The following is a 24707-nucleotide window of genomic DNA, read 5'->3' on the forward strand; positions in this document are numbered from 1 at the left end:
ATCGGTTCGCGGTCAGTGAGCACAACCAGGATTCATACATAAGGCGCTCTGTCGATTTTTGAGAAAATGAAAGGATTTTAGGCGTTAGCGCGGTTAGCTCGTTAACACGTTGACGCCGTGCAGCCCCACGCACGGGACGATCCGCGGTAACTCCTTAACAGAGATTTGCCCCGTTAATGCAGTTACGGCGTTAACGTCACGCTGCAGCACTAAATGTCCAACTGTTTTCTTTTTACCGAGCAGCTCCTCTGAGGCAGCTGCCGTGTCCGTCCTGCCTGCGAGGGGGGAGGTTCTGTTCAGTGAAGGAGAGGCGGAGTAACGCAGTGCAGAGACAAAAGAGAGGCAAACTTGCAGCTCCACAACTATAATTATAACGTAACATAGACTATATCGATATAAAGGATATTGTCACATCTCATATAAAAATATATTGATATATTTAAAAAGTCAATATATCGCCCAGCCCTACTTTCAACTAGTCACTTTTTGGCAGTGAGAAAGTAGAGCGATGAAAAGCATAAAGAGCCTGTTGGAGGACATGAATTAGTCTAAGGCTGCGTTCACACTGCAGGCGAAAGCGCATCAAATCCCAATTTTTCAAATCCGAAAATGTTTTTGACCCTATGCGACCATCTATCCCATCATGGTGTGACAGTGTGAACGGCACAAATCCGATATCTTCAAATCCGATCTGGGTCACTTTCGTATGTGGTCCTGAATCCGATACATATCCGATGTTTTAGAAAGCGACTGCTGTGTGAACGGTCAAGTCGCATTAAATCCGTCTTTTACGTCACTGACACAAGACAGACGCCAATTATCAGCTCCGGAGAAGCGCCCGATAGGACATCGCGAACGCATCCTGGCCATCCGGTGAGACTGCTGGGAACACAACGTTGGAGAAACGTGAACATTTTATTTGTCCTGTATAATGTGCAGATTCTGACAGAAATCTGCAGCTATCCTTTGAAGCAGCGCTCCTCTAAAACAGCAATAAGGATCATTATTAGGTTATTCACATTATTATGTAAATAACAAAATAACTTAAAGCAAAAATTGGGAAACGTGAAGTCCGAAGTCTTTATATTAAGGCCATCAGTCAAACATACTGCTGCTCTGGGTCTAAGCAGAGCGCGCTGTGTGTGACGTCTGCTTTTGCGCATGCGGGCGCTCTGAGCGTTCACACTAGAGCGCGTTTGCTGTCGCATTTTATTTGTAGTGTGAACAAGCAGACAAAAACATCGGATTTGATCAAAAAATCGGAATTGAGCATCAAGACCTGCAGAGTGAACGTAGTCTAACATCCACTAGCTTAGCTTGTTCTGATAGTCCAAAGGTTCGTTTACGACCTGCTGAAATTGTCATTCAGAAGAAGTTGACGGCCACAGGAGTCAATTTGGACAGGTGACAGGGATGGAGGGGTGCAGGGGTGAAACAGAACTGTGCCTTCACGCCACGCTGTCCGACTTAGCTTTGAGGGTTTTCATTTGTTTTTGCTTCTGTTTGTTTGAGCCTTGTTCTACACTCAAGTCAAGACAGCAGCTGGGACCAAACTGGGAAGTGGTGGCTGTAGCTCAGGTGGTAGAGCAGGTCACATGGTGCTGTAACAGTAATGTACACTGTTCTCTAATTTAGCTGAATATCTGAGTGTTTTAGTTTGTGGTGGTTAGTGGAGTAAGAATGAGTCCTGGAACATCTCTGCTTCCTACACAGCGGGCTGAGTGCTGTTTCATGGCATTGTGGGCCTTGGAGCTGCATTCCTCTGCATGGAAGATGTTACAGTGACACCACTGAATGTCAGACTGCTGTCTATGCCACACCTTGTAAACATGAACGTGAGTTTGTCAGAGAGCCAGTGTTCGGGCTGTTTTTGCTAGCGTGACCTGCGGGGTCTGATTTTAGGTGACCTTTGACATCTATCTCCTCGATATACTACATACGAATGTAGGATTTTGTTTAAAGCGAAGTGTGGACAGGGGTCTGCCCCCGAGGCTTTATTTGGGGTGGGTCAAGCAAGGCTGAGATGAGCTGAGAAATGTAGTGGAGAACCTGATACACCTGAAAGATGAAACTCATTCCTGAAAATCCTCAGCCAGCCTAATGGCTGCGAAGTTCCTGCGTCTGTGGTTGGGGAGTTTAACTCGGTGTCTATACTGCAGCACAGAGAGCCGTTCGTTTCAAGGCTCTGCTCCTGTGTTGCAGCTCTTCTTTGCAGCTGTTGTGCTGAAGTGGATCTCAGTGATTTGGCAGATAAAGAAAATCGTGTCATTGCAGGAAGGATGTACTGGAAGGAGGACGAGTGTTTATATCATAAGGTGTTACAGTTTAATAGGTGATGTAGCACGAGTAAGAGTCAGTGAGCCTGCCTGTGGGATCACTATTATTTCAGTGCAAAGCTGCTTTTGAACATATCTTGATGTAGGGTATGAACTAGAGCAGGGCGATATGGCCAAAAATATTGATCACGATATATATTTGAACATTTGCGATAACAATATAACTGACGATATAATTGGTGCGAGACAAAATACAACTCCACAACTTTACCAGCGCAAAAAGACAACCTTCCATTTATTTTCACTTAAACAAGAAGCTGGTTTTTATGTACATTAAAGCTTTATAAAAATGTAACAGTGCAAATGCAAATTCCTTGCTGAAAGTTTAACCAAAAGGCATTTCCAGTAGAAATGGGCTGACATGTCCTGAGCATAACCATGTATAATATCCACTGAAGTTAAAAAGAGGTGCTGTGCAACATTAAACTGCAGTGTGCAGTACGTATTTTTCGGACCATAAGGTGCACGGGATTATAAGGCACATTAAGCGAAACAAAGCAGTCAGATAAATCAAACTTTATTAAACTCATTCTTCTTGCTTCCTCCACTTCTGTACCATTGATTCATTAATGTTGAATTCTCTGCAGCTGCTCTATTCCCATGTTGTTGCAGTATATTAATGACTAACCTCGTATTGTGGATGGATTATCTCAGTTGTTCTCCTGACTGAAGTTTGGTCCGTTTACAGCATCCTGCCATGCGATTGCATTTGTCTCTAACCATGAAGAACCTTCACGTTAACTTTTATAAGTGGAAAAGTGTTAGTGTTCGTCCTCCAGCTTCACTGTTTATGTTATGCTAACATAGCTGTGTCGCTAGCGGTCACGTAGCACATCATTATATACCAGCTAGCCCAACTTCAGTAACCCTACAAACGTCACTGCTGTTTAGTTTCCTGTCTTCATTTATGTTGGAAGTGATAGCAGAGCTGTACGTTTGAATTTTTTCAGAAATCTCTCAGTCAGAACATGCTATATCATGCTTAGGTAACTAGCAAAACTAGCGAGCTAACTTCCGCTAGCTTCCTGCTAACTTCTAACTCCTTAAATGTAATAAATTCTGTTTTCATGGATGCCTGGATGTTAAACTTCATAGTTACACCTGGTAAAGCAGCAATGCTGATCGTTTTATTAAAGATGAAAGAATTTAGACAGTTTTTAACTCTAAGTGATGCTGCAGTGTTCGTTTGACTTTGGGACCTGAAGCAGACAGAGTCTGGGACCCAGATTACTCCCAGATTGACGAGCACCTTAGTCCGACAAACACGGTAATAACGACGGCCGCTTGCATGTTCTACAAAAAATGTGCTTTGTTGTGTATCTGACGGACGAAAGCTAAACCAGTTCCACACCACTGCAGCATTTTTACAAACCAGTTCTGGTTCATCTGTTTCACTAAACGATCCGCTTTCGCCCTTCTCATTCTCCGTCACCGCCATGCTTTTTCCTCTATGTGCGCGTTTTACCCATATTCTATCGCCATATTTCATTTTCTTATCGTTGCCTGACGTTATACTGGTATTACCGTGAATGGTGTGATATGGCCCAGCCCTAGTATGAAACTAAACATGTAGTGCTTCATGTAGAAATTTGAACAATGTTGATAAAGTTTAGCTTGTAGGGTTCATGAACAAAAAGGCCCAGATCTCTGTAACATAGTGAAAAGTAACATTAGAAATAGTAGGAAGAATGATGTATTTTAGTAATATCTTGTGTTTTCTGTTACATTCTGCCAACTAGTCAGGTTAGAATTAAAACAAGTCAAAGTGTCCGGTATTCTTGATGCCACGATGTGACAGAGCACTCACTGCTGCTGCAGTGTGTGTCGGGTCATACGCTGCTCCTGGGTTTTATTGCAGAAATGCATCTTTTGTTTGTGTGGAGCTCATTACAAACTGTCAGAGAACAGGATGTATTTACATACAGACTAACAGGAGGTTAGTGCAGTGAGCCTTAAACATCCATGGTGGTGATATTGATCCATGTCAGAGGGCCCGGTGGCGCCTGTGTCCGGCAGCCTCGCCTCTGTCAGTGCGCCCCAGGGCAGCTGTGGCTACAATGTAGCTGCCATCACCAGTGTGTGAATGTGTGTGTGAATGGGTGAATGACTGAATGTAGTGTAAAGCGCTTTGGGGTCCTATGGACTAGAAAAGCGCTATACAAATGCAGGCCATTTACCATTTACCATGTAATGCTGTTTGACAGTAACACAGTTTAATGGTGATGTTTTCATAGTGCAGTACTGCTACTTTCTCCTAAATATTCCTCCAGCACTCTCATTAACAGGAAATTGTTACTATAGAAATATTGTTTAGCAAATATATTATACAATAAAAGTAATAATATTGTAGCATACTTCAGCCAGGAAGGAGTAGGAGGAGATGCAGAAGGCTGTGAGAAAATGATGAGATGGTTTCAGTGGGTCGTGTTAAACTGGGAGGAAGATGTGCATCCATCCCTGTGTCCTCAGGGACCACAGCTGGTCCTTAACAACACATGTAGTGCTATGAAAATACGTTTTATGAATAAATGTTGACTTTGCTTGATGTCTCCTCCCATGCATCCTTATTGAACCAGATTGAAGTTCCTGTTTTTCAGATGAATGCCTCCCCCTGTGTGTGCCTGCTTCGCCTGACACATCTTTATGCCTGTTTTTCTGCCTTCAACAGGTCTTTTCAATCTTTGCCTTTGCCACCATCGGAGGTTACACTGGGACAACCCACCTCACAGTCAGCTGTCCCGACGGAGACCAACCTGTAGAGGCGTTTTTTGCCTACCCGTTCAGGTACTGAAGAGCACTGGCACTCTCCCAGTCTAGTTTCTGATGCAGTGTCCTGATAGGTCCAGTCCACACCTTTACCTCATTAGTGTAATGAATGGTACGATATGATCCACAAGCATAAACTCTGCTTTACAGATGTGTTTGAGGACTTACACAGAGGGACCACAGGTACAGCTGTTTTACTAATGTGTCCGTCCAAAGCTGAATAAATGGTCATTACAGTTCAGCTTGATGAATTGGATCATTTTCTAACCTTTGTGTCCACACTAATGTCCAAAACTACTCCAACCACCCTGCTGCTCACTTACAAAACCTTAAACACGTGTCCTGATACGCCAGATCACATTGGGGTTCGTGGTACCAGCTTCACAAAGACCCATAAATGTCCACCAACTGTAAAACAGTTTCCTCTCTATTCCTGCTCATTTGTGTTTTAAATAAAACAAACAATATAACCTGCTGGAACAAGTCAGTCAGTGCACAGCTGCAGATGGTTGTACATCACTGCAGGTCATCCTCTGGAGTCAGTACATGCTAATCTCTGCATAGTTTGAATATAGATCTAATCCAGGTGATGTGGAATAACACTGTGATGTTAGCCATTCTCTGGTAGTAGCAGGCTAACATGTGGACTTCTTTAAGTTTCTTCAGGACGGGTCAGCTCTCATCTGAGAAGCTTCTTCAGTTCTAAGAGCGACTGGTGGAGAGGCCCACATTTAAGCCCTGGGACTTTTTACCAATGACCTTAATGACCTTAACCTCCTAGGACCTGGCGTCCACATGTGGACATCATATTTTGGGTTGTCTAGACCAAAATACAGAGTTTTGCTCTACAAAGGCCTGATATCCACGTACGAGACGTTATACTGCCACTGTTCTATTAAAATGAACGTCCTCACATGTGCATTTCATTTTTCTCAGAAACAAAAATCAGGTAATCCTGTGCTCTTACCTTCATCAGGTCCCAATCAGCACAAAGAGAAATGCTGTGGAAGAGTTTGGGTCTTAGGAGGTTATTGACTGATCCTGAAAACTTCACAATGTTGATCAGTTTTTGTAGCAGCAGTTTATTTAAACCATATATGAAGTTCCATACTCTACTGTGTAATGCTTTTAATTGTTAAATGTATGTTTTATAACAGAGGGGAGACGTGCATGTAATGTGGTCTGTGCATATCAGGGGGATTGGTGCACATGCATGGAGGTTCTGTAAGTGACAGGGATGCTCTGTGTAGGTTTACATGCTTGTATGCACAGAAAGGTGTTTCAAAGAGGAAAAATGTTGGATTCATAAATCGTGTTTATATCTTTGTTTATGTTTGTAGGTCATCGTACGCATTCGTAACCCTTTTGAGGTATCACTTCTCTCAATAACACAGTCACATAATAATAAAGTGCATGTTGCAGTTAGGATGTAGAAGCCAGAAGAGTGTGTGCTACTTTTATTCTAGTAGTTCTGTTGGACACAGACATGCACATGTAACATTAGGACTGTGATTCTATACCAGTGTGATCAGAATGAAATGGGAACAAATGGAAATGCTGTTGTGACACAAGAACAGATGTTAGAGTCGTCATGGGGCAAATAATTGTTTGATCACCTGCTGAATTTGTAATCAGGCACATGGTTGACTCCCTGGGTTATTACCTCCTGGGCTGCTCCGTCATCTCTGCTTCATGCAGCAGCTCTGTGAAGGATGCAACACTTGGTCCACCCATCTGTATCTGGCCTTGCAGCCTGTACCCCAGGCACTCAGTGGGCACTCAGTGGGCACTCAGTGGGCACTCAGTGGGCGCTGAGCCTGCTGCTGTCCTTCAGTGCCCAGCTGGTGGTGCTCAGCTTACCCAGCTAGATGTCCACCAGGCGGGAGTGGACGGCTTAGGCCTTGCACCGGTGGACAATTGCTAGCGTTTCCATGGCAATATTGTTTGTGACTCTATTTGTCACGGGGCTTTCTGCACATACCACTGGTGGGTCCACTGCCACAGATCACTGCTGTGACCCTGTCAGCCAGGGGAGGAGCCACACAGGTGTATCACATCAACCTCCTTAAAGGATGGAGAGAGGCTCCCCTCCCTCCATTGACCGTCTCACACAGCTGTGTTCTCCCCTCTGCGTGGCTGCACCTCATAGAGCCTTTTGTTACACACCTTGTGACGGTGCGTTCATGACCCTGAACACAAAAGAAAGATGGTGCAGAAAGAAATGGCTGAAATGCTGAAGATGGAAGTAATAGACGAGTCGCACATCACCTTCCTTCACTACATAGTCCTTGTAGTGAAGGAAGTGTTGACTACTGCAGGGTACATGAAGGATCAGTGTCCTATGCCCCAGGTTGGGCACTGCACTGTTTTTCTGCTGGCAGATTGCCGTGTCTCCAGAAGGGAAAAGCGTCCTTCTCCGCTCCGTACAGCTTGGTTCGTCACGTGTGTTCGACTTTTTCAGAGCCCCAGCCACTGCAGTGCCACGTGGCCACGCAGGAGCACCTGCAGATGGATAAAACGGCAGCCATCATATCCTGCCAGCATCCCAAGGTGCCGCGGTTCTTTCGGGCTAGCTGGTTACTACCACCAGTTTGTGCTGAACTTTGCAGACCTGACCAAAAGGGTGGCCCAGATCTGGTCTAGTGGACGGAGCAGTGCCACAGGCAAAGAAGGCCCTCTGTGGGGAAGCCCTGCTTCCCTCCCATTCATTCTGCAGACGGACACCTTGAACAGAGCCTGGGGGCCATTTTGTCCCAGCAGGTAGGGTGGACCACTCTGTCATTTACATCAGCCTGTCAGAGTGGGTGCAGCACCGTTGAGTTGGAGATGACTCCGCCTCTGTTACCTCCCAGGCTGCCCATTCAGCAGGGAATGAAACCATTATTTTCCTGTGTTTTTTAACTCTGTGGGGGATTTTCAGATGATCATAACCAGGGATGTGAACCATGAGGCCTGCAGGTCAGAGTCAGGCCAACAAAGACTTCAGTGAGGCACTGGGGGCTGCTTCGGGAAAGGGCACATACGTTTTCAACTTGTAACTGTATTTTTATAGGTTTATAGTAGGGCAGGGCGATGTGGCCTAAAGTCCATACCATGGGCTAATTTGAAGCATGTGCCGTAACGATATCTATCACCATATGTTCTTGTCTTCTGTACAGCGCTCCCTCGCTATAACGTGGTTCACCTTTCGCTGTTTCGCCTTTTTTTCCTGCATGCTGTTTTTTGGGGGTTTTTTTACAGCTTATTGTGTTCTGCGTCCTGATTGGCTGTAGACCATTGTCAATCAATCGTGTGCCGTGTCTCCTGTACAGGACAGGATGCGGTCAGCTTGTCAAACGTAAATCTTCGATCCTAGCAGTGTGACTCTGAAGTGCTGCACTGTATGTTTGTACGTTTTCTCCTCAACAAACAACAATGTTGACGAATCGTTTCGCACCGTCGAAGGCTCCAGCAGGTGCCGTTGGTTTCATTCTTTAACACTGGACTTCTACGAAGGTTTGAACTGTGAGAGTTTAAACAAGAGAGAAGAGTGTGAAAATGTTCCTGCCTGTCTGAGAAAAGAGTATAACGTGTGCAGTGACGGGTTTTACAGCCTTTAAACATCTATAATAATTGTAAAAAATAAAGTTGGCTACTTCGTGGATTTCACCTATCGCGGGTTCTTTTTAGAACGTAACTCCTGCAATAAACGAGGAACCGCTGTATTTCATATTTTCCGCACTTAAAATCCTTTAATCTTCTCAAAAATTGTCAGTGCGCCTTATGTATGAATCCTGGTTGTGCTCACTGACCTCGAACCGATTTTATGTGCTACACGGCGCTCAGAAAGTGCAACTTTGCTAAGCTACGAAGCCGCACAGCCTGATGGATTGCTGGAGCATTACGGCTACCGTAGTCAGGAGCCTCGCAGAGTGATCTGGGTCCTAAACTCCGCCTCTTCAGGTCCCAAAGCCAAACGAATGCTGAGAGTTAAAACTGTCTAAATTCGGGGGGTCCACTAGGGGGCGCGTTATGGAGTAGACGTGCAAACCACTAGGTCCCATTTATCTGTTAAATTACTTTATGGTTCACCTATTGTGGCCCAATTCAGAGATTTCTTAAGCTCTATTAAGAAAGTCAGCATTGTTTTAGCTGTTGTTCTTTCCGTCTTTTTGCCTTATCTCGAAGTGAAATGCCTCCTAAGCAGTCTGCTAAAGGAGCGCAGGCTAGCTGCTCAGAGACCGCTAGCAAAACTACCGTTGACCCAGCGACACTGCTAGCTTTCCGCGACATTGTCAAACAAGTGATTCAAGAGGAAAATGACAACCTACGGGACGAAATTAAACGAGCCATTTCGCCCATCCAAACCACTCTTGACGAATGTACTGAGAAGTTGGGCGAACACGAGGAAGGCTTGAATAATCTGGACAAGCGGCTAGAAGTTATGGAGACATGTTTCGCAGATCTGAGTAACCAATACAAGAAGTTGCTGCTGAAAACGGACGACTTGGAGAATTGGGGAAGACGATGCAACTTGCGTATATTAGGAGTGCTGGAGGGAGCCGAACAAGGGAATCCCACTAAATTTGTTGCTGATCTGTTGCACGTTGTACTGGGTGGTCCCGGCGGTTTGGAGCAGGCTCCGATCCTGGACAGAGCTCACCGGGCGGCGGTTGCACTGCCCACGGAGGGAGGGCGACCGCGGCCGTTCATTGTTCGCATTCATTACTACCAGGAGAAGAAGCGGATACAGCGCTTAGCCAGACAGAAAGGCCGGCTGGAGTTTCAAGGGAAGCAGATCTTCATCTTTCCTGACTACAGCGCCGACCTGGCCAGACGCCGGGCTGCTTTCAGCGAGGTGAAGGGACTACTACGGAAAAAAGACGGAGTTCGCTACGGTCTTCTTTATCCTGCCCGGCTTTGGATCTCGTTTAATGGAGAAACAGGTATTCGACTCTCCTAAAGCAGTGAAAGATTTCATTGACTCCAAGTTTGAGTCATCTCCCAAATGACATTTCATAAGAACCACCGGGACTTTCATACCATCGTGACTATATTTTTGTCAATCAATAAACGGACGATCTTTGGTTTAGCTTAGTTTCTTGTTCAATGTTCATTTAGAAATCTCAGATGTTGGTGAGTTTGCCCTTGTTTCCTGGGAGGTTAACTATATTCCAGTACTTGTCACTTAAAAGGGACTCCGGGGTCAGCTTTGATGAGAAGTGAAACAGGTCCGTTTTTCGGCTACGGGTAAATTTGACGTGGGAGTTTTTCTCTTTCCTTCTCTTAATTATTTTACTCTATTGTGTTGGACTTTGTGACTTTCTAATTTGAATATGTTTTGGACTACATGTGTGATTCATAGTTCAGATGCTTCTGCTCATGTGGGGCTGTGGTTATGAATAAGGTGATTGGGACTCTTAATAGAAGCAGGGGAGCTGTGGGAAATTGGTGTGCGTCGTTTGGGGACAACACTGAACACGGGGAGGTGGGTGGGAGGGACTTATCTACTTTTTCTCTTTTTTGTTGTATATTATTTGCTCAGATTATTGTTAACAACAACATTTCAGTGTACACCCATGATAGGATTGGTATTTGCGTTTGGAACCGCCTTTTTCATCATGTACTTATATGGTGATGACTTCTGTTGATGATACTTCAACTGCTGTGAGTAATGGCTGCCATGTTAACTTTATTAGTTGGAATGTGAAGGGATTGAACCACCTAGTGAAACAAAATAAGGTGCTCTCTCATCTTCTTTATCTTAAAGTACATGTAGCGTTTCTTCAAGAAACACACCTTAAGCATACAGATCATGCCAGATTAAGACGAAATTGGGTTGGACAAATTTTTCATTCCAAATTCAATGGTAAAGCCAAAGGTGCAGCAATTTTGATTAATAAGAATACTCCGTTTATAGTCTCTCACACAATAGCTGACCCAAATGCTCGCTATGTAGTTGTGACAGGGTCCCTGTTTAATACTTCACTTATTTTAGCAAACGTATATGCTCCGAATTGGAATGACTCAACTTTTTTCAATGACTTTCTTAATTCCCTTCCACAGATCAATACACACCAATTGATCCTTGGAGGGGACATGAATACTGTTATGGATCCAGTACTAGATCGCTCCTCAGATAAAAGACTTCCACTCCCTAAATCCTCATTAGTGTTACAGTCATATTTACAAACCTATGGGGCTGTTGATGCGTGGCGATTCCTCTACCCCTCCACTAAACAATATTCCTTTTTTTCTGCAGTGCATCAAACGTATTCTCGTATAGACTATTTTTTTGTTGACAAAAAATTGCTTCCCAATATCAAGACTTGTAAATACAATAGCATAGTAATATCTGATCACAGTCCACTTGTTTTGGAACTCGGCTTCCTGGATGAACCCTTTGTGTACTCCTGGAGACTCAATCCTCTTTCTTTGTCAGATAAGGAGTTTGTGGAATATCTTTCCAAACAAATTGATATCTTTATAAGAACCAATATTACGCCTGGTATGGCCTATAGTACGGTTTGGGAAAGCTTAAAAGCATTCTTACGGGGCCATATTATATCATACTGTTCATATACAGTGGGGCAAAAAAGTATTTAGTCAGCCACCGATTGTGCAAGTTCCCCCACCTAAAATGATGACAGAGGTCAGTAATTTGCACCAGAGGTACACTTCAACTGTGAGAGACAGAATGTGAAAAAAAAAAATCCATGAATCCACATGGTAGGATTTGTAAAGAATTTATTGGTAAATCAGGGTGGAAAATAAGTATTTGGTCAATAACAAAAATACAACTCAATACTTTGTAACATAACCTTTGTTGGCAATAACAGAGGTCAAACGTTTACTATAGGTCTTTACCAGGTTTGCACACACAGTAGCTGGTATTTTGGCCCATTCCTCCATGCAGATCTTCTCGAGAGCAGTGATGTTTTGGGGCTGTCACCGAGCAACACGGACTTTCAACTCCCGCCACAGATTTTCTATGGGGTTGAGGTCTGGAGACTGGCTAGGCCACTCCAGGACTTTCAAATGCTTCTTACGGAGCCACTCCTTTGTTGCCCGGGCGGTGTGTTTTGGATCATTGTCATGTTGGAAGACCCAGCCTGGTTTCATCTTCAAAGTTCTCACTGATGGAAGGAGGTTTTGGCTCAAAATCTCACGATACATGGCCCCATTCATTCTGTCCTTAACACGGATCAGTCGTCCTGTCCCCTTGGCAGAAAAACAGCCCCATAGCATGATGTTTCCACCCCCATGCTTCACAGTAGGTATGGTGTTCTTGGGATGCAACTCAGTATTCTTCTTCCTCCAAACACGACGAGTTGAGTTTATACCAAAAAGTTCTACTTTGGTTTCATCTGACCACATGACATTCTCCCAATCCTCTGCTGTATCATCCATGTGCTCTCTGGCAAACTTCAGACGGGCCTGGACATGCACTGGCTTCAGCAGCGGAACACGTCTGGCACTGCGGGATTTGATTCCCTGCCGTTGTAGTGTGTTACTGATGGTGACCTTTGTTACTTTGGTCCCAGCTCTCTGCAGGTCATTCACCAGGTCCCCCCGTGTGGTTCTGGGATCTTTGCTCACCGTTCTCATGATCATTTTGACCCCACGGGATGAGATCTTGCGTGGAGCCCCAGATCGAGGGAGATTATCAGTGGTCTTGTATGTCTTCCATTTTCTGATGATTGCTCCCACAGTTGATTTTTTCACACCAAGCTGCTTGCCTATTGTAGATTCACTCTTCCCTGTCTGGTGCAGGTCTACAATACTTTTCCTGGTGTCCTTCGAAAGCTCTTTGGTCTTGGCCATGGCGGAGTTTGGAGTCTGACTGTTTGAGGCTGTGGACAGGTGTCTTTTATACAGGTAACGAGTGGGGGACAGAAAAGCTTCTTACAGAAGACGTTACAGGTCTGTGAGAGCCAGAGATTTTCCATGTTTGAGGTGACCAAATACTTATTTTCCAGCCTAATTTACGAATAAATTCTTTACAAATCCTACCATGTGAATTCATGGATTTTTTTTTTTCACATTCTGTCTCTCACAGTTGAAGTGTACCTCTGGTGCAAATTACTGACCTCTGTCATCATTTTAAGTGGGGGAACTTGCACAATCGGTGGCTGACTAAATACTTTTTTGCCCCACTGTACTAGAAAACAGAAACAGAAACGTCTTTCTGAATTGATACACCTTATTTCGCAATTGGATGAGCAACACTCTACAACCCCCTCTCCAGATTTGTATAAACAAAGACTAACGTTACAAACTGAATTTAATTTAATCTCAACCCAGCAGTCAGTCTATGATTCTTAAATCTAGAGGAAGATGGTATGAACACGGAGAAAAAGCATCTAAAATTTTAGCACATCAGCTTCGTAAATCAGAAGCAACTCGTATAATCCCTAAAATTAGGACTAAATCTGGACATGTCACCACTACACCACAAAAAAAAATGAGAGTTTCAAAATATTCTATTCCAGTCTCTATGATTCTGAATCTTTAAACACGCCTGGACTGTTTGAGGCTTTTTTTGATGGAATGACAGTTCCGACTTTAACCTCGGCATTCAGAGGCCAATTGGAGGAGCAAATTACAGTGGAAGAAATTAAATTGGCGATTAGCTCAATGCAGAATGGCAAACCCCCGGGTCCGGATGGGTATCCGGTTGAATTTTTCAAGACCTTTAAAGTTTATCACCTTTATTACGAGACATGCTCATTGAGTCATTGGTTTCAAAATGTCTTCCCCTAACGCTTCGACAAGCGACCATCTCACTCCTATTGAAGCCAAATAAGGATCCATTAGAGTGTTCATCATATCGTCCTATATCACTCTTAAATGTAGATTTAAAAATACTGTCAAAAACACTTGCTCTCAGGCTAGAGCAATACCTACCATTGTTAATCTCTCCAGATCAGACAGGTTTCGTGAAGGGTAGGCATGGTTTTTTCAACCTGCGCAGGTTTTTAAACATATTACACACCAAGTCAACTACAACCCCTGAAATTGCCTTATTACTCGATGCTGAGAAGGCATTTGACCGGGTGGAGTGGGATTATCTGTTTTATACTCTACATAAATTTGGATTCGGCCCTAATTTCATTTCATGGATTCAGTTACTTTACTCCTCACCTATGTCACGTGTTAGAACAAATTCGTTATTCTCTTCTTATTTCCCACTTCTCCGTGGTACGAGACAAGGTTGTCCCCTATCCCCTCTTCTTTTTGCATTATCAATTGAACCACTGGCGATTAAACTGCGAGCTGACAGTTGCATTAAGGGCATCTTCAGACGTGACCAGGAGCACAAAATATCCTTATATGCTGACGACCTCCTGCTGTATATGTCAGAGCCTTTATGCTCTCTTCCCCGTGCTCTTGCCATTTTTGAATGTTTTGGTAATATTTCAGGTTACAAGTTGAACCTGCATAAAAGTGAACTTCTCTGTGTCAACTCTATAGCCAGAAAGATTTCATTTTCAGGTTTTCAATTTAGCGTTAAATCAGGGTATGTGACCTATCTGGGGGTTAAGGTTACCCACTCATACAAAGATCTTTATGAAAGAAACTTTGTCGCGCTGCTTAAAAATACTGAGACAGATCTTCAGAGATGGAACAATTTACCACTGTCATTAATTGGCCGCATCAATTCTATCAAAATGAACATACTACCCAAGTTCCTTTACTTATTTCAATGTATCCCATGCTACTTACCCAATAAGTATTTTATAACACTGAATAAGCATATCTCTGCATTTATTTGGAATGGCAAAAGTCCACGAATTCGTAAAGATTTCATGCAGAGGACTAGGCCAATGGGTGGATTAGCCTTGCCAAACTTTCAGTCTTATTATTGGGCAGCAAATATTCGTAATATGCTGTACTGGATGAGTAATGTTACTACAGAGACTCCAGCTTGGCTCCAAATTGAGTCATCCAATTGTGGCGAAGTTTGCCTATCAGCTTTGTTGAGTTCAGCTCTCCCATTAGAACTATACACCTATAAACGTAACCCTTTGTTGTATGACTCGCTCAGAATCTGGGTGCAATGTAGGAAAAGGTTGGGGTTACACTTAATGTCAATTAAAGCACCTATCTGCTCAAACCATATGTTCCCACCCTCCATGATGGACTCTGCCTTTAAAATATGGGAAAGTAATGGCCTTAGAAATATCAAAGACCTTTTTGTAGATGGGATTTTTGCCTCATTCACGCAGCTCCTGAAGCAGTTTAATGTTCCTCGGCAACATTTTTTCCGCTATTTACAAATTCGTCACTTTGTAAAGAGTTGATTTCCTTCATTTCCAGAACTACCTGAGGAAACTTCTTTGGATAAAATTATTAATATAAACGTTCATAAGAGAGGGGCGATTAAAGAAATCTATGCTATACTATTAGATCTTCAATCTCCTTCTCTCTCCATCCTTAAAGCACAGTGGGAGAAAGACCTTGGGATGACTATAACAGATGAGCTCTGGCAATCTTTTCTCCAGAGGGTACACTCTTCTTCGATATGTGCCAGGCATGGGCTCCTTCAATTTAAGGTCCTACACCGATTACATATCTCCAAGGAAAAGTTAGCCAAGTTCTATCCAGGAGCTGACCCTCTGTGTAACAGATGTAAAGCAGAAACAGGTTCGCTCCTTCATACCTTTTGGACATGCCCCAATCTTCATAATTATTGGGTGTCTATATTTAACACTCTGTCAGAGATGTATAACGTTAAATATGATCCTTCTGCTCTAACGGCTATCTTTGGGGTGATACCTCAAGACATCACTTCGAATTCTATTGCCTTTGCTTCACTTATCGCAAGGCGCCTTATACTTTTAAGATGGAAGCAGGAAGCTCCTCCCACACATGAACAGTGGCTTGCGGAGCTCATGAGGTTTTTACATTTAGAAAAGATGAGATATACACTGGCAGGTTCAACCACCAAATTTCTTAAGGCATGGCAGCCATTCCTGATGTACATGGAAACATTTAAAATGACCACCTTATCATGACCGGATGCCATATCTCTATATCACTATCATAGTTAACTGTACACTGAATGTCCCTTATACATTTTATTTTTCTATTTGTTTGTTGTTGTTTGTTTTTTGTTGTTTTGTAGGGGTTTCTTTGGTTTGTTTGTTTGTTTTTTCCTTCTCTATTTCTGTTATCTTTTGGGGTATTGTAAATACTGAACAGCAAACTACTGTATGTTCAACGTTTTGTTGTTAACATGCTGCTGTGACTGAAAATAAAATTTATTAAAAAAAACTGTCTAAATTCTTCCATCTGTAATAAAATGATCAGCGCTGCTGCTTTACCAGGTGTAACTATGAAGTTTAACATCCATGGAAACAGGATTTATTACATTTAACAGAGTTAGAAGTTAGCAGGAAGTTGGCTCACTAGCTTCCACCTAAACATGCTGCATTCTCTATGCTGTTTAATTATTCATTTCAATAAAGAGCTTTCATTTCTTAGCCTGTTCATCCCAAGCAGACACAGTGGAGGACTATTGGCACAATGTAGCATATCACATCAGGAGAGTTTCCATTTGTTTCCTCATTTAAAAAGAACAAGGGGGCCACACTTACAGATGTTGCACAGATGACAAATTTCTTGTAAGAAAGCTGTCAGTTTCCATACTCCAGTCCCTGTAAACTGTGTAATGGAGTGGAGCTGAAGGCTTACTCGGAGTCTCTTTTGATGAATCCTTTCTTTCCTCTTGCATTCCTTGGATAGAAGAGTAACTCAGGTGAGCAGCTGTGTTCTCTGAAGTCAAATAATAAAACCAGATGTGTTGGGAGCAGCGGGTGAATGTGCCTTCTTTCTCTCTAATTTCCTCAGGTTGGCAATGAAACCGTATTGTCTGCCACCATCATGTAACGGCTCGTGCACTGAGACCTATCTGCAGGGCGACTTCTCCTCTTCAGCACAGTTCTTTGTGTGTGTTGGTGTGTTTGCCTTCCTTTATTGCACCGCCACACTCATAGTCTACCTGGGCTACCGGAGCGTCTACCTGCAGACCAGCCGTGGTCCCGTCATAGTGAGTGCACGTTTTGTAGAGCAGTGAGCATGTGGGTGCTACAGACGGAAGGTTTACTGCATGGTAACAAGACGACCAGTGTTACTGGCTTCATCTTGGAGTGGGTTTAATGGCTGATGGGTGTAAGCATCGGAGAAAGCTTTGTCCTCCTCTATGCTGCTTAAGTAAAAATGTTCACATCCTATAATCTGCAAATGTAACTCCACATCAGTGTGTCATTGAAAACTATACATGCATACATTGGTGAGCATTTGTGTTTGATAGGACCTGCTGCTGACCGCTGCCTTTGCCTTCCTCTGGCTCGTGTCCTCCTCGGCCTGGGGCAAAGGCCTGACCGACGTTAAATATGCCACTGACCCCAACCGCCTGGTGCAGTTGTGTACCAGCTGTAAAGCAGGAGAGTTTCCTTCCATGGGCAGGCTCAATGCCTCTGTGGTAAGTGTTGCTTACAAAGGCTTACATCGATGATATCAGTGATAGGGCTACGTTTACGGCAAACATGTAAAAAGCATGTTCTTGTAAATCAAATCAAATCAAATCACTTTTATTGTCACATCACATGTGCAGGTACACTGGCACAGCACATGCGAGTGAAATTCTTGTGTGCGAGCCCCACAAGCAACAGAGATGTGCAAACACAACAACACAAACGAGCAAAATACAAGAATGGCCAACCTGAAACTAATAAATATATGTACAATATATAATAGTGTATGCATTTCTGGATGTGTATACTAAATATTTTCCTACGTGTGTGTGTGTGTGTGTGTGTGTGTGTGTGTGTGTGTGTGTGTGTGTGTGTGTGTGTGTACACATTTTTACAAATTAAATAGTAAAAAATAAAAAATAATAATAATAATAATAATAATAATAATAAAATATATAAAAATATACAGAGTTGAATATGTGCAAAACAGTGGCATTTATATACAGTATGGAGTGCATAATGTTGAAGTTCCAGTAGTGAAGCTGAGGTGTCTATGACGTGTTCAGCAGTCTGATGGCCTGATGGAAGAAGCTGTCTCTCAGTCTGCTGGTACGGGACCGGATGCTGCAGAACCTCCTTCCTGATGGAAGCAGTCTGAACAGTTTATGGCTGGGGTGACTGGAGTCCTTGATGATCCTCCCCGCTTTCCTCAGGCACAGCTTCCTGTAGATGTCTTGGAGGGAGGGAAGCTCACCTCCAATTATCCGTTCAGAGCACCGCACTACTCGCTGGAGAGCTTTCCTGGAGAGTTGAAGTGTACCTCTGGTGCAAATTACTGACCTCTGTCATCATTTTAAGTGGGGGAACTTGCACAATCGGTGGCTGACTAAATACTTTTTTGCCCCACTGTATGTTGGGCCATGAAGTCTACACCGACCCATCCTTAAAATTCAGGGAAATGAAGGATGCATTTGAGGGCCGCATTTCGAGCAGCCTTTGAATTGGGACACCCTTCGTCATGTTGCTGTGATGTAATCGACCTTAAAATGTGGCCTTTAAGGCTGCAAACCCTGAATTGGGATACAGCCCAAATCCGGTCATTGGTACTTCCTGGCTTGTGTAGTTACTAGGTAACAAAAGCTCAACACTGCCCCTAGCGTCCTGGAGCACTTCCGTTGTGTTTTGGAGTTTGCACGTGTTTTGTCTCTAGGGGCCACCGTACATATCAACTGTAAGAGCTTGTGGAACAGGGAGTGTTCACCAGTTTCCCAGTGAGCCTAAGCAGTAACACACAGGCAGTCCCAGTGGTGTAATCATGTACAGCGAGAGGAATCTGGTCAAACTGGGTCCATGGTTGTTGTTTTTCAAATGAATGCAAAGGTTCATAAGTGGTGTTTGTGGTGCTTCATCGAGCCCTGCAGAAGGTGAGAGCGTGTAAAGGCAGCAACTTGTTTTTACGTGGCCGGTCATATCAACTTTAATATGTTCAACAATTAACAGCAAACGCACAAACTGTGTGAAGTTCACTCAGAGATGGGAAAGCTCAGACAGATGGGACAGAACAGGAAGAAGAGAGGTTGTGTCTCAGTCCTACACCGGGAAAATCCTCATGTATGTTTGTTTGTTTGTTTGGCCCCCAGCTGTAAAAGGCTGATGTCATCAGCGGGTGGGAAAGCATGGCAGCTTGTGACTGAACTAACGAAGCGACGTTTGATGCCGAGGTGAATGTGATAGCTGAGAACAGGAACCATGCACCTGCTAAAGGTCACATGTCTATATGGACTTGTTTCTTTCATAGTGGGAAACATCCAGCAGCCTTTCTGTTATTGAAATACTTTGTGGGATATAAAGCTGACCACAGTAACGCTGTGCTGCTATAGTTGGGTTACATAAAGGGTAGCACAGAATATGGAGACATGATGCTCATGATCCAGCTGCATATCAGCTGCTGTGCTGTTAGCTCAGCCAACCAGGAGAACTCCTGAAGCGTGTTTGCATCTTTGTTTGAATGAAGTTGTGTAAGATCAGTAAACCTCAGAGCAGCAGCAGCAGGGTCAGCTGATCACAGCTGTTCAGGTTTAAATGTAAAGTCAGCTTCAGTCTGTTCACTATCAGTAAAACTGAAACCGCTTGTGTTCCCCTGCACCAGTTTACTATATCAATATAAAGGTTCAGCTGGCTTTGCTGATAGAAACGTCTTCAAACAAGCTGCTTTGGACTTTTTCACTTGTAAAGAAGTATTTCATGTGTTATGTTTAAAACCATTTAAGTACAGTTGGACCTCTGCGTAGGACTAGGCTGCAGCAGAAGTTAACTCCAAACAACGACACGTTCTCTTTAAATATTGTGTGAATGAGTGTGTTGAAGCTGTAGTTACTGAGGCCAGCTCAGTCATCTTTGATTTAAGGTAACAGTTTAGCTCACGGCTCTTTTGAAATGTGGCAGAAATGTTTTTCTGTCTTCTTTTTCTCATGTTTTACATTTTAATGTCATCACTTGTGTTTTCATGTGTTTCTGCAGATTTTTGGCTTTCTGAACCTGATCCTGTGGGCAGGTAACTGCTGGTTCATTTACAAGGAGACTCCGTTCCACAAGGTTCCTGCCCCCCCCACCACCATGCAGGAAGGCGGAGCCCCGGGACCCTAATCATGTAGTTAGGGTTCCCCAGCACAGCCACGCACCCTTAAAGAAAAGCTTGATGTCCCACACTGATGTAGAGAAATCCCCCCAGTGAAACACTGGTCTGTAGCAGCCCCCTCCAGCTTTAGCGTGTCAGGACCCTCAGCTCACATCCACAGGTGGCAGCTCCCAGCAGGGCCCCTCAACATTTGTTCTGGAGATTCAGCACTGCAGCTCCTGTTGCATGCTGCCTGAAACAGTCACACTACAGTCTGCTGTGTTTGTGAAGCCTTGCATCACTGCAGGCTGGTTACACACTGACTCCAGGAGCTTTTCAGGACACTGTGTTTGTCTCATTGCAGTACTATTACACTACACTGTACTTTAAATGTCTCCATGTAACACTAGTAACATTATTTATGTTTGGCTCTGATTTCTCACTGTGCAGCAGCAGTGTAATTACAGCGCACTGATTACTGTTTGTGTTGTTGATGCTGAATTTGTGTTGATGCCAAAGGAGAAAAAGCCGTGACTGAAATATGTTCTGTCTCCTTCATTCGTATCACTGGGGTGAGCTCGTATTAGTGCAACACTGGCACACACATCGAATGAACTGATTTCATTCAAACATCCTCTCATATCAAACAGTGTGGAGAGAGTAAACAGCTAACAGATCCTCTGCTTATTGAAGAGTTTCAGTCAGGTTTCAGAGCTCAGCACAGAAACGGCTTCAGTGAAGGTTACAGACGATCTTCTCGGACAGTGGACTCATCTCTGTGCTTGTCCTGCTCGACCTCAGTGCAGCGTTCCATGCTGTCCACCATAATATCCTATTAGAGCGATTACAGCATGAATTAAGTGCGGCAGTTTCATTTATTCCTGACGATGGGAGTCACACGCTGAGCTGCACTGCTGGGACCAGTTCCTTTCTCCTGTGGCAGCATCAGCTCACTCAGAGACATCCATTCATTCTTCCTCTTCTTCTTCTTATCGGGGTCGTGGAGGGTGGAGCCTCTGAGCTACCACAGGGCGAGAGGCCCATGGACTGATTGCAAATATGATGCAGGGTTAACACACAGAGACAGCCTAACTCCACCTGACTGTGGAGGGAAGGCGGAGTACCTGGTAATAACCCACACAAACACAGTGAGAACATGAAGTCCACACACACTGGTGGGTGGTGGAGTCGAGCTGGAACAGTGCTGAGCGTTCGAAGGCGTAGCGTGCGGTTTCATTCCTGTGCAGATGATATTCAGCTTTATGTATCGGTGAGTCAGGTAGACCTGGATGGACTCTAACTTCAGATCAAACGGAGGTTGTTGGAGAAACATGGTACCTGTCAGATGCTCACTCTGGTCCAATCGAGCTGTCATGTGAAAAGGCTGATTCCTCAGCACAGTCCTGTTTGGCACCATGTGAAGCTTGAAACAAGCTCCTTCATCAGCTCAGAGCTGAACTGGCAGCTTCTCTGTACCGTGTGACAGCATTTCTCCCTCAGCTGCTCTTTGTGTCTGTTTGATCAATAAACATGCTCTCTGCTTCTGGCCATTTGTAAACATAATGAATAAAACATAGAATAATGAGACACACTCTTTTAATAGGTTGGGAGTGTGCCTGTGCTGTGAGGCCCTGCCTCCCTGTGCTTATGTGCAGGTGCATTATAACTCGTGTTATAATGAAACTCCAGGGCTAGAGTTGCTCATGCACTGCTGAAGCAATAACACATTAGTGTATTTGTTTTTGATTTAGGAGCAGGCAGTACATCCTCGCTGCTTCCATGACTCCCAGTATGTCACAGACTGGTTCACCAAAGATCTGACCCATGATTCACTTCCTTAGACCACTGAATCAGGCACAGAAGCAGCGATGCACCAAATGGAGCCGGGACATCACTGATCACGTGCCCTGCTCGTCTGGAAAAACCAGGCCTAGGCGCAGTGTGCAACGACCAGCGCTAGCCTGTAACAGTGTGCATATGAAAGCACTGTATAGCACTGCTTTGTTCCATTTTTGCAGTGTGTCTAAGGTTAGAAACATCCTGTCTTTCAAATGATTCTTTCACAAACAAAAAGCTTTTTTGTGGCCTCCAGTTGGCTCAGAGCTCGTAGTGTTTGTCAGCAGGTGGATATAAGCGGAGGTACTTCTGCCTGCTTTGGTTACTCACATTTTAGCACATCTTTGCTCTTCCTCTGGTCTGTGCTTCAGTTCAGGGCTTCCTGGTGCTTCATGATGTCGTCTGTTCGTGTCCACGTTTGTATTTCAGGTGTTGACGCCACCTGTAAGTTCTATTAAAAGATCCTCCAAGCAGCCTGTGCTGCTGCAGAAGCTCCACTCTTTACTAATCCCAGAGGAAACCCTGCTGTCTCAGTAAGAACAGTAAACATCCCCGTATATTACACATGCATATTACAGTGCTAAGTATGTATGCTGGCACTGAGGTGCCCCTCTTATCAAACTGTACTTTATTTCCTCTGCAGAGGATGTGCAGGTAGCGGTGTCACGATCAGCGTTTGCAGTGCATTCAGTGGAGGAGTGGTGCAGCCATGTCCACGGCAGGCATGAGCTCCTGTCTCGTTCAGTGGTGCATCATGGGTAATCTCAGTCCCCCACTGAGCGTGCTGGCCAGCACGTCATGGAGTGGGTGAGAGCTGTTGTCCAGCATTGTCTTTATCTTGGACAACATCCGCCTCTCAGACACCACCCTAAGAGAGTCCAGCTCCGTCCCCACTACGTTACTGGTCTTGTGCATCAGTTCATGCACAGCTGTTAACCTGCTGTCCCAGCATGCAACAGCATAGAAGATGGCACTGGCTACAGCAGACTCATAGAAAACCCTATTGTGGGACAGATGTTAAAAAACCTCAGCCGCCTCTGACAGCAGAGTGAGCCGGTGGATGGAGCCGTGTAAGGGTCTCATCAGTGCCACAGTCAGGGCTTCTTACACTGAGGAGGAGGAGGGAGACAACTCAGCGGTGACTAACTGAACGTCAGGACCAGCTTAAATGGCAGACAGCTGATTGTCAGATTGATTCAGGTGTGTCCAGGAGAATCTGAGCTCCCAGGAGGATCCTGTCTCTGTAAAGTAGGTCACCACAGAGACAGGGGAAACAAAGGGCAGGGACAGAAACGGGGGAGATGCACAGGAGGAGTCATACCATTCCCTGAAGACCACTTTGAACTTCCAGTGTAGACCCTAGAAGGTCCAGAATCTTATTACAGTTGTAGTCTGCCGGCTCTGTGTTATTAGCCTCCTGTGAGTGTTGCAGGAGCGCAGCAGAAGCCGTCTGCGCTGCCAGCCGGACCACCTGCAGTACAGATGGACCCGTGCTGCCACTCACACATTCAAGGTCAAGTGTATTTATACAGCACAACAGGCCATGCTGCACAACGTGCTTGTCAATGTAAAAGGCCACTATAATAAAATGCACAACAATGATGCAGTAAAATATAGAACGTCAATAAAAACAACAACTAAGGCTGTTAAAAGCGAAATGTTTGTGTCAACGCGTGCTAAAAGCCAGGCCATAAAAACGCGCCGTTAGTAATGATTTCAAACGTCCGAGTGTTTGTGCAGATCTGATATTAGCAGAGTGTGGGCCTCCCACTCTGTCACCACCATGGTCCCTCCAAGCTGCAAAAATCGAACCTGCAATTAACGTGAATACTTGAACAACTCTGTCCTGCAGTGTGAGTCAGTGACTGGCTGCTCCTGTATGGGATCAGAACCATGCCACCTTATCCCACAGTCCAGCCAATGATGCCATTCACATTCGTATATACGCAGCCAATCAACGTCGCTGACAGGCTATGACAGCGTCCTCATGCGCCCACACCGGTGTTGTAGCGAGCAAAGCGGCTGATGTGGCGTGAAGCCACGTTAATGACAACGTGTACAACCCAGGGGCGATTCTAGGATCAGAGATTTGGGGGTGCTGAGCACCCAGAGAGCTGCCCAGCCAGCCAAGATAAACCCGTCTCTGTCAGTCCCTGCGTCCTTAAATGTTGTCCCGAGTTCCCTCTGACTGTCTCCTCGGTGCATTTAAACCCCTGCTCCTCCCTGTCCTCATCGTCTGCTGTCTTCATCTCCGTCATCAGTCATCATAACTTTACCATCTCTGTGCAAGTCTGCAAATTTCTTTATTAAATCATAAGATTCTTAAATTCATCAAGTCTCTCTGTGCCTGGGTCCTCGTCACAAAACATGACATCACTGCTTTGTACATTTGTGACTTTTTTGAAAAGTCTGTAACAAAACCATCAAATCTGATCAAGGTTATTTAAATGCTGCCAAAGAAGAATGGATTGGAATAAATAAATACATATGCTAACCTTCATTACTGGGAGAATAATGAACGATGCTCACAGTGAGTAAGAAGTAAACTGACTGTATTTTTTGGACAGAGATTCACTTTTAATGTGTGTTTAATATAATACAGACACATAAAAATACACTCCAAAAACAGAATAAATTATTACAAAATATTCATTTAAAAAATGGAGCCAACTCTGCCTGTGGTAGCATGTATGA

At 44.2% G+C, this 24707-nt stretch overlaps 1 protein-coding gene across 6 annotated transcripts in view; it reads left to right on the top strand.

The window, feature by feature from the left end:
- Positions 1–24344, top strand: part of sypl2a (synaptophysin-like 2a) — a 31317-nt gene extending 6973 nt beyond the window's left edge. For 5 of the 6 annotated variants that reach the window (XM_080890569.1, XM_080890566.1, XM_080890568.1 and 2 more), the window contains exons 3-6: positions 5005–5120; positions 16935–17133; positions 17398–17568; positions 20081–24344. In XM_080890569.1, coding sequence (XP_080746695.1) covers positions 5005–5120; positions 16935–17133; positions 17398–17568; positions 20081–20206 — 612 coding nt within the window. In that variant the 3' untranslated portion in view covers positions 20207–24344. The remainder of the gene's footprint in view (positions 1–5004; positions 5121–16934; positions 17134–17397; positions 17569–20080) is intronic. The other variant, XR_013972671.1, reaches the window with a different exon arrangement.
- The last annotated feature ends 363 nt before the right edge of the window (positions 24345–24707 follow it).

Source organism: Rhamphochromis sp. 'chilingali' (genome assembly GCF_963969265.1).
Source record: "Rhamphochromis sp. 'chilingali' genome assembly, chromosome: 9".
Classification (NCBI taxonomy): domain Eukaryota; kingdom Metazoa; phylum Chordata; class Actinopteri; order Cichliformes; family Cichlidae; genus Rhamphochromis; species Rhamphochromis sp. 'chilingali'.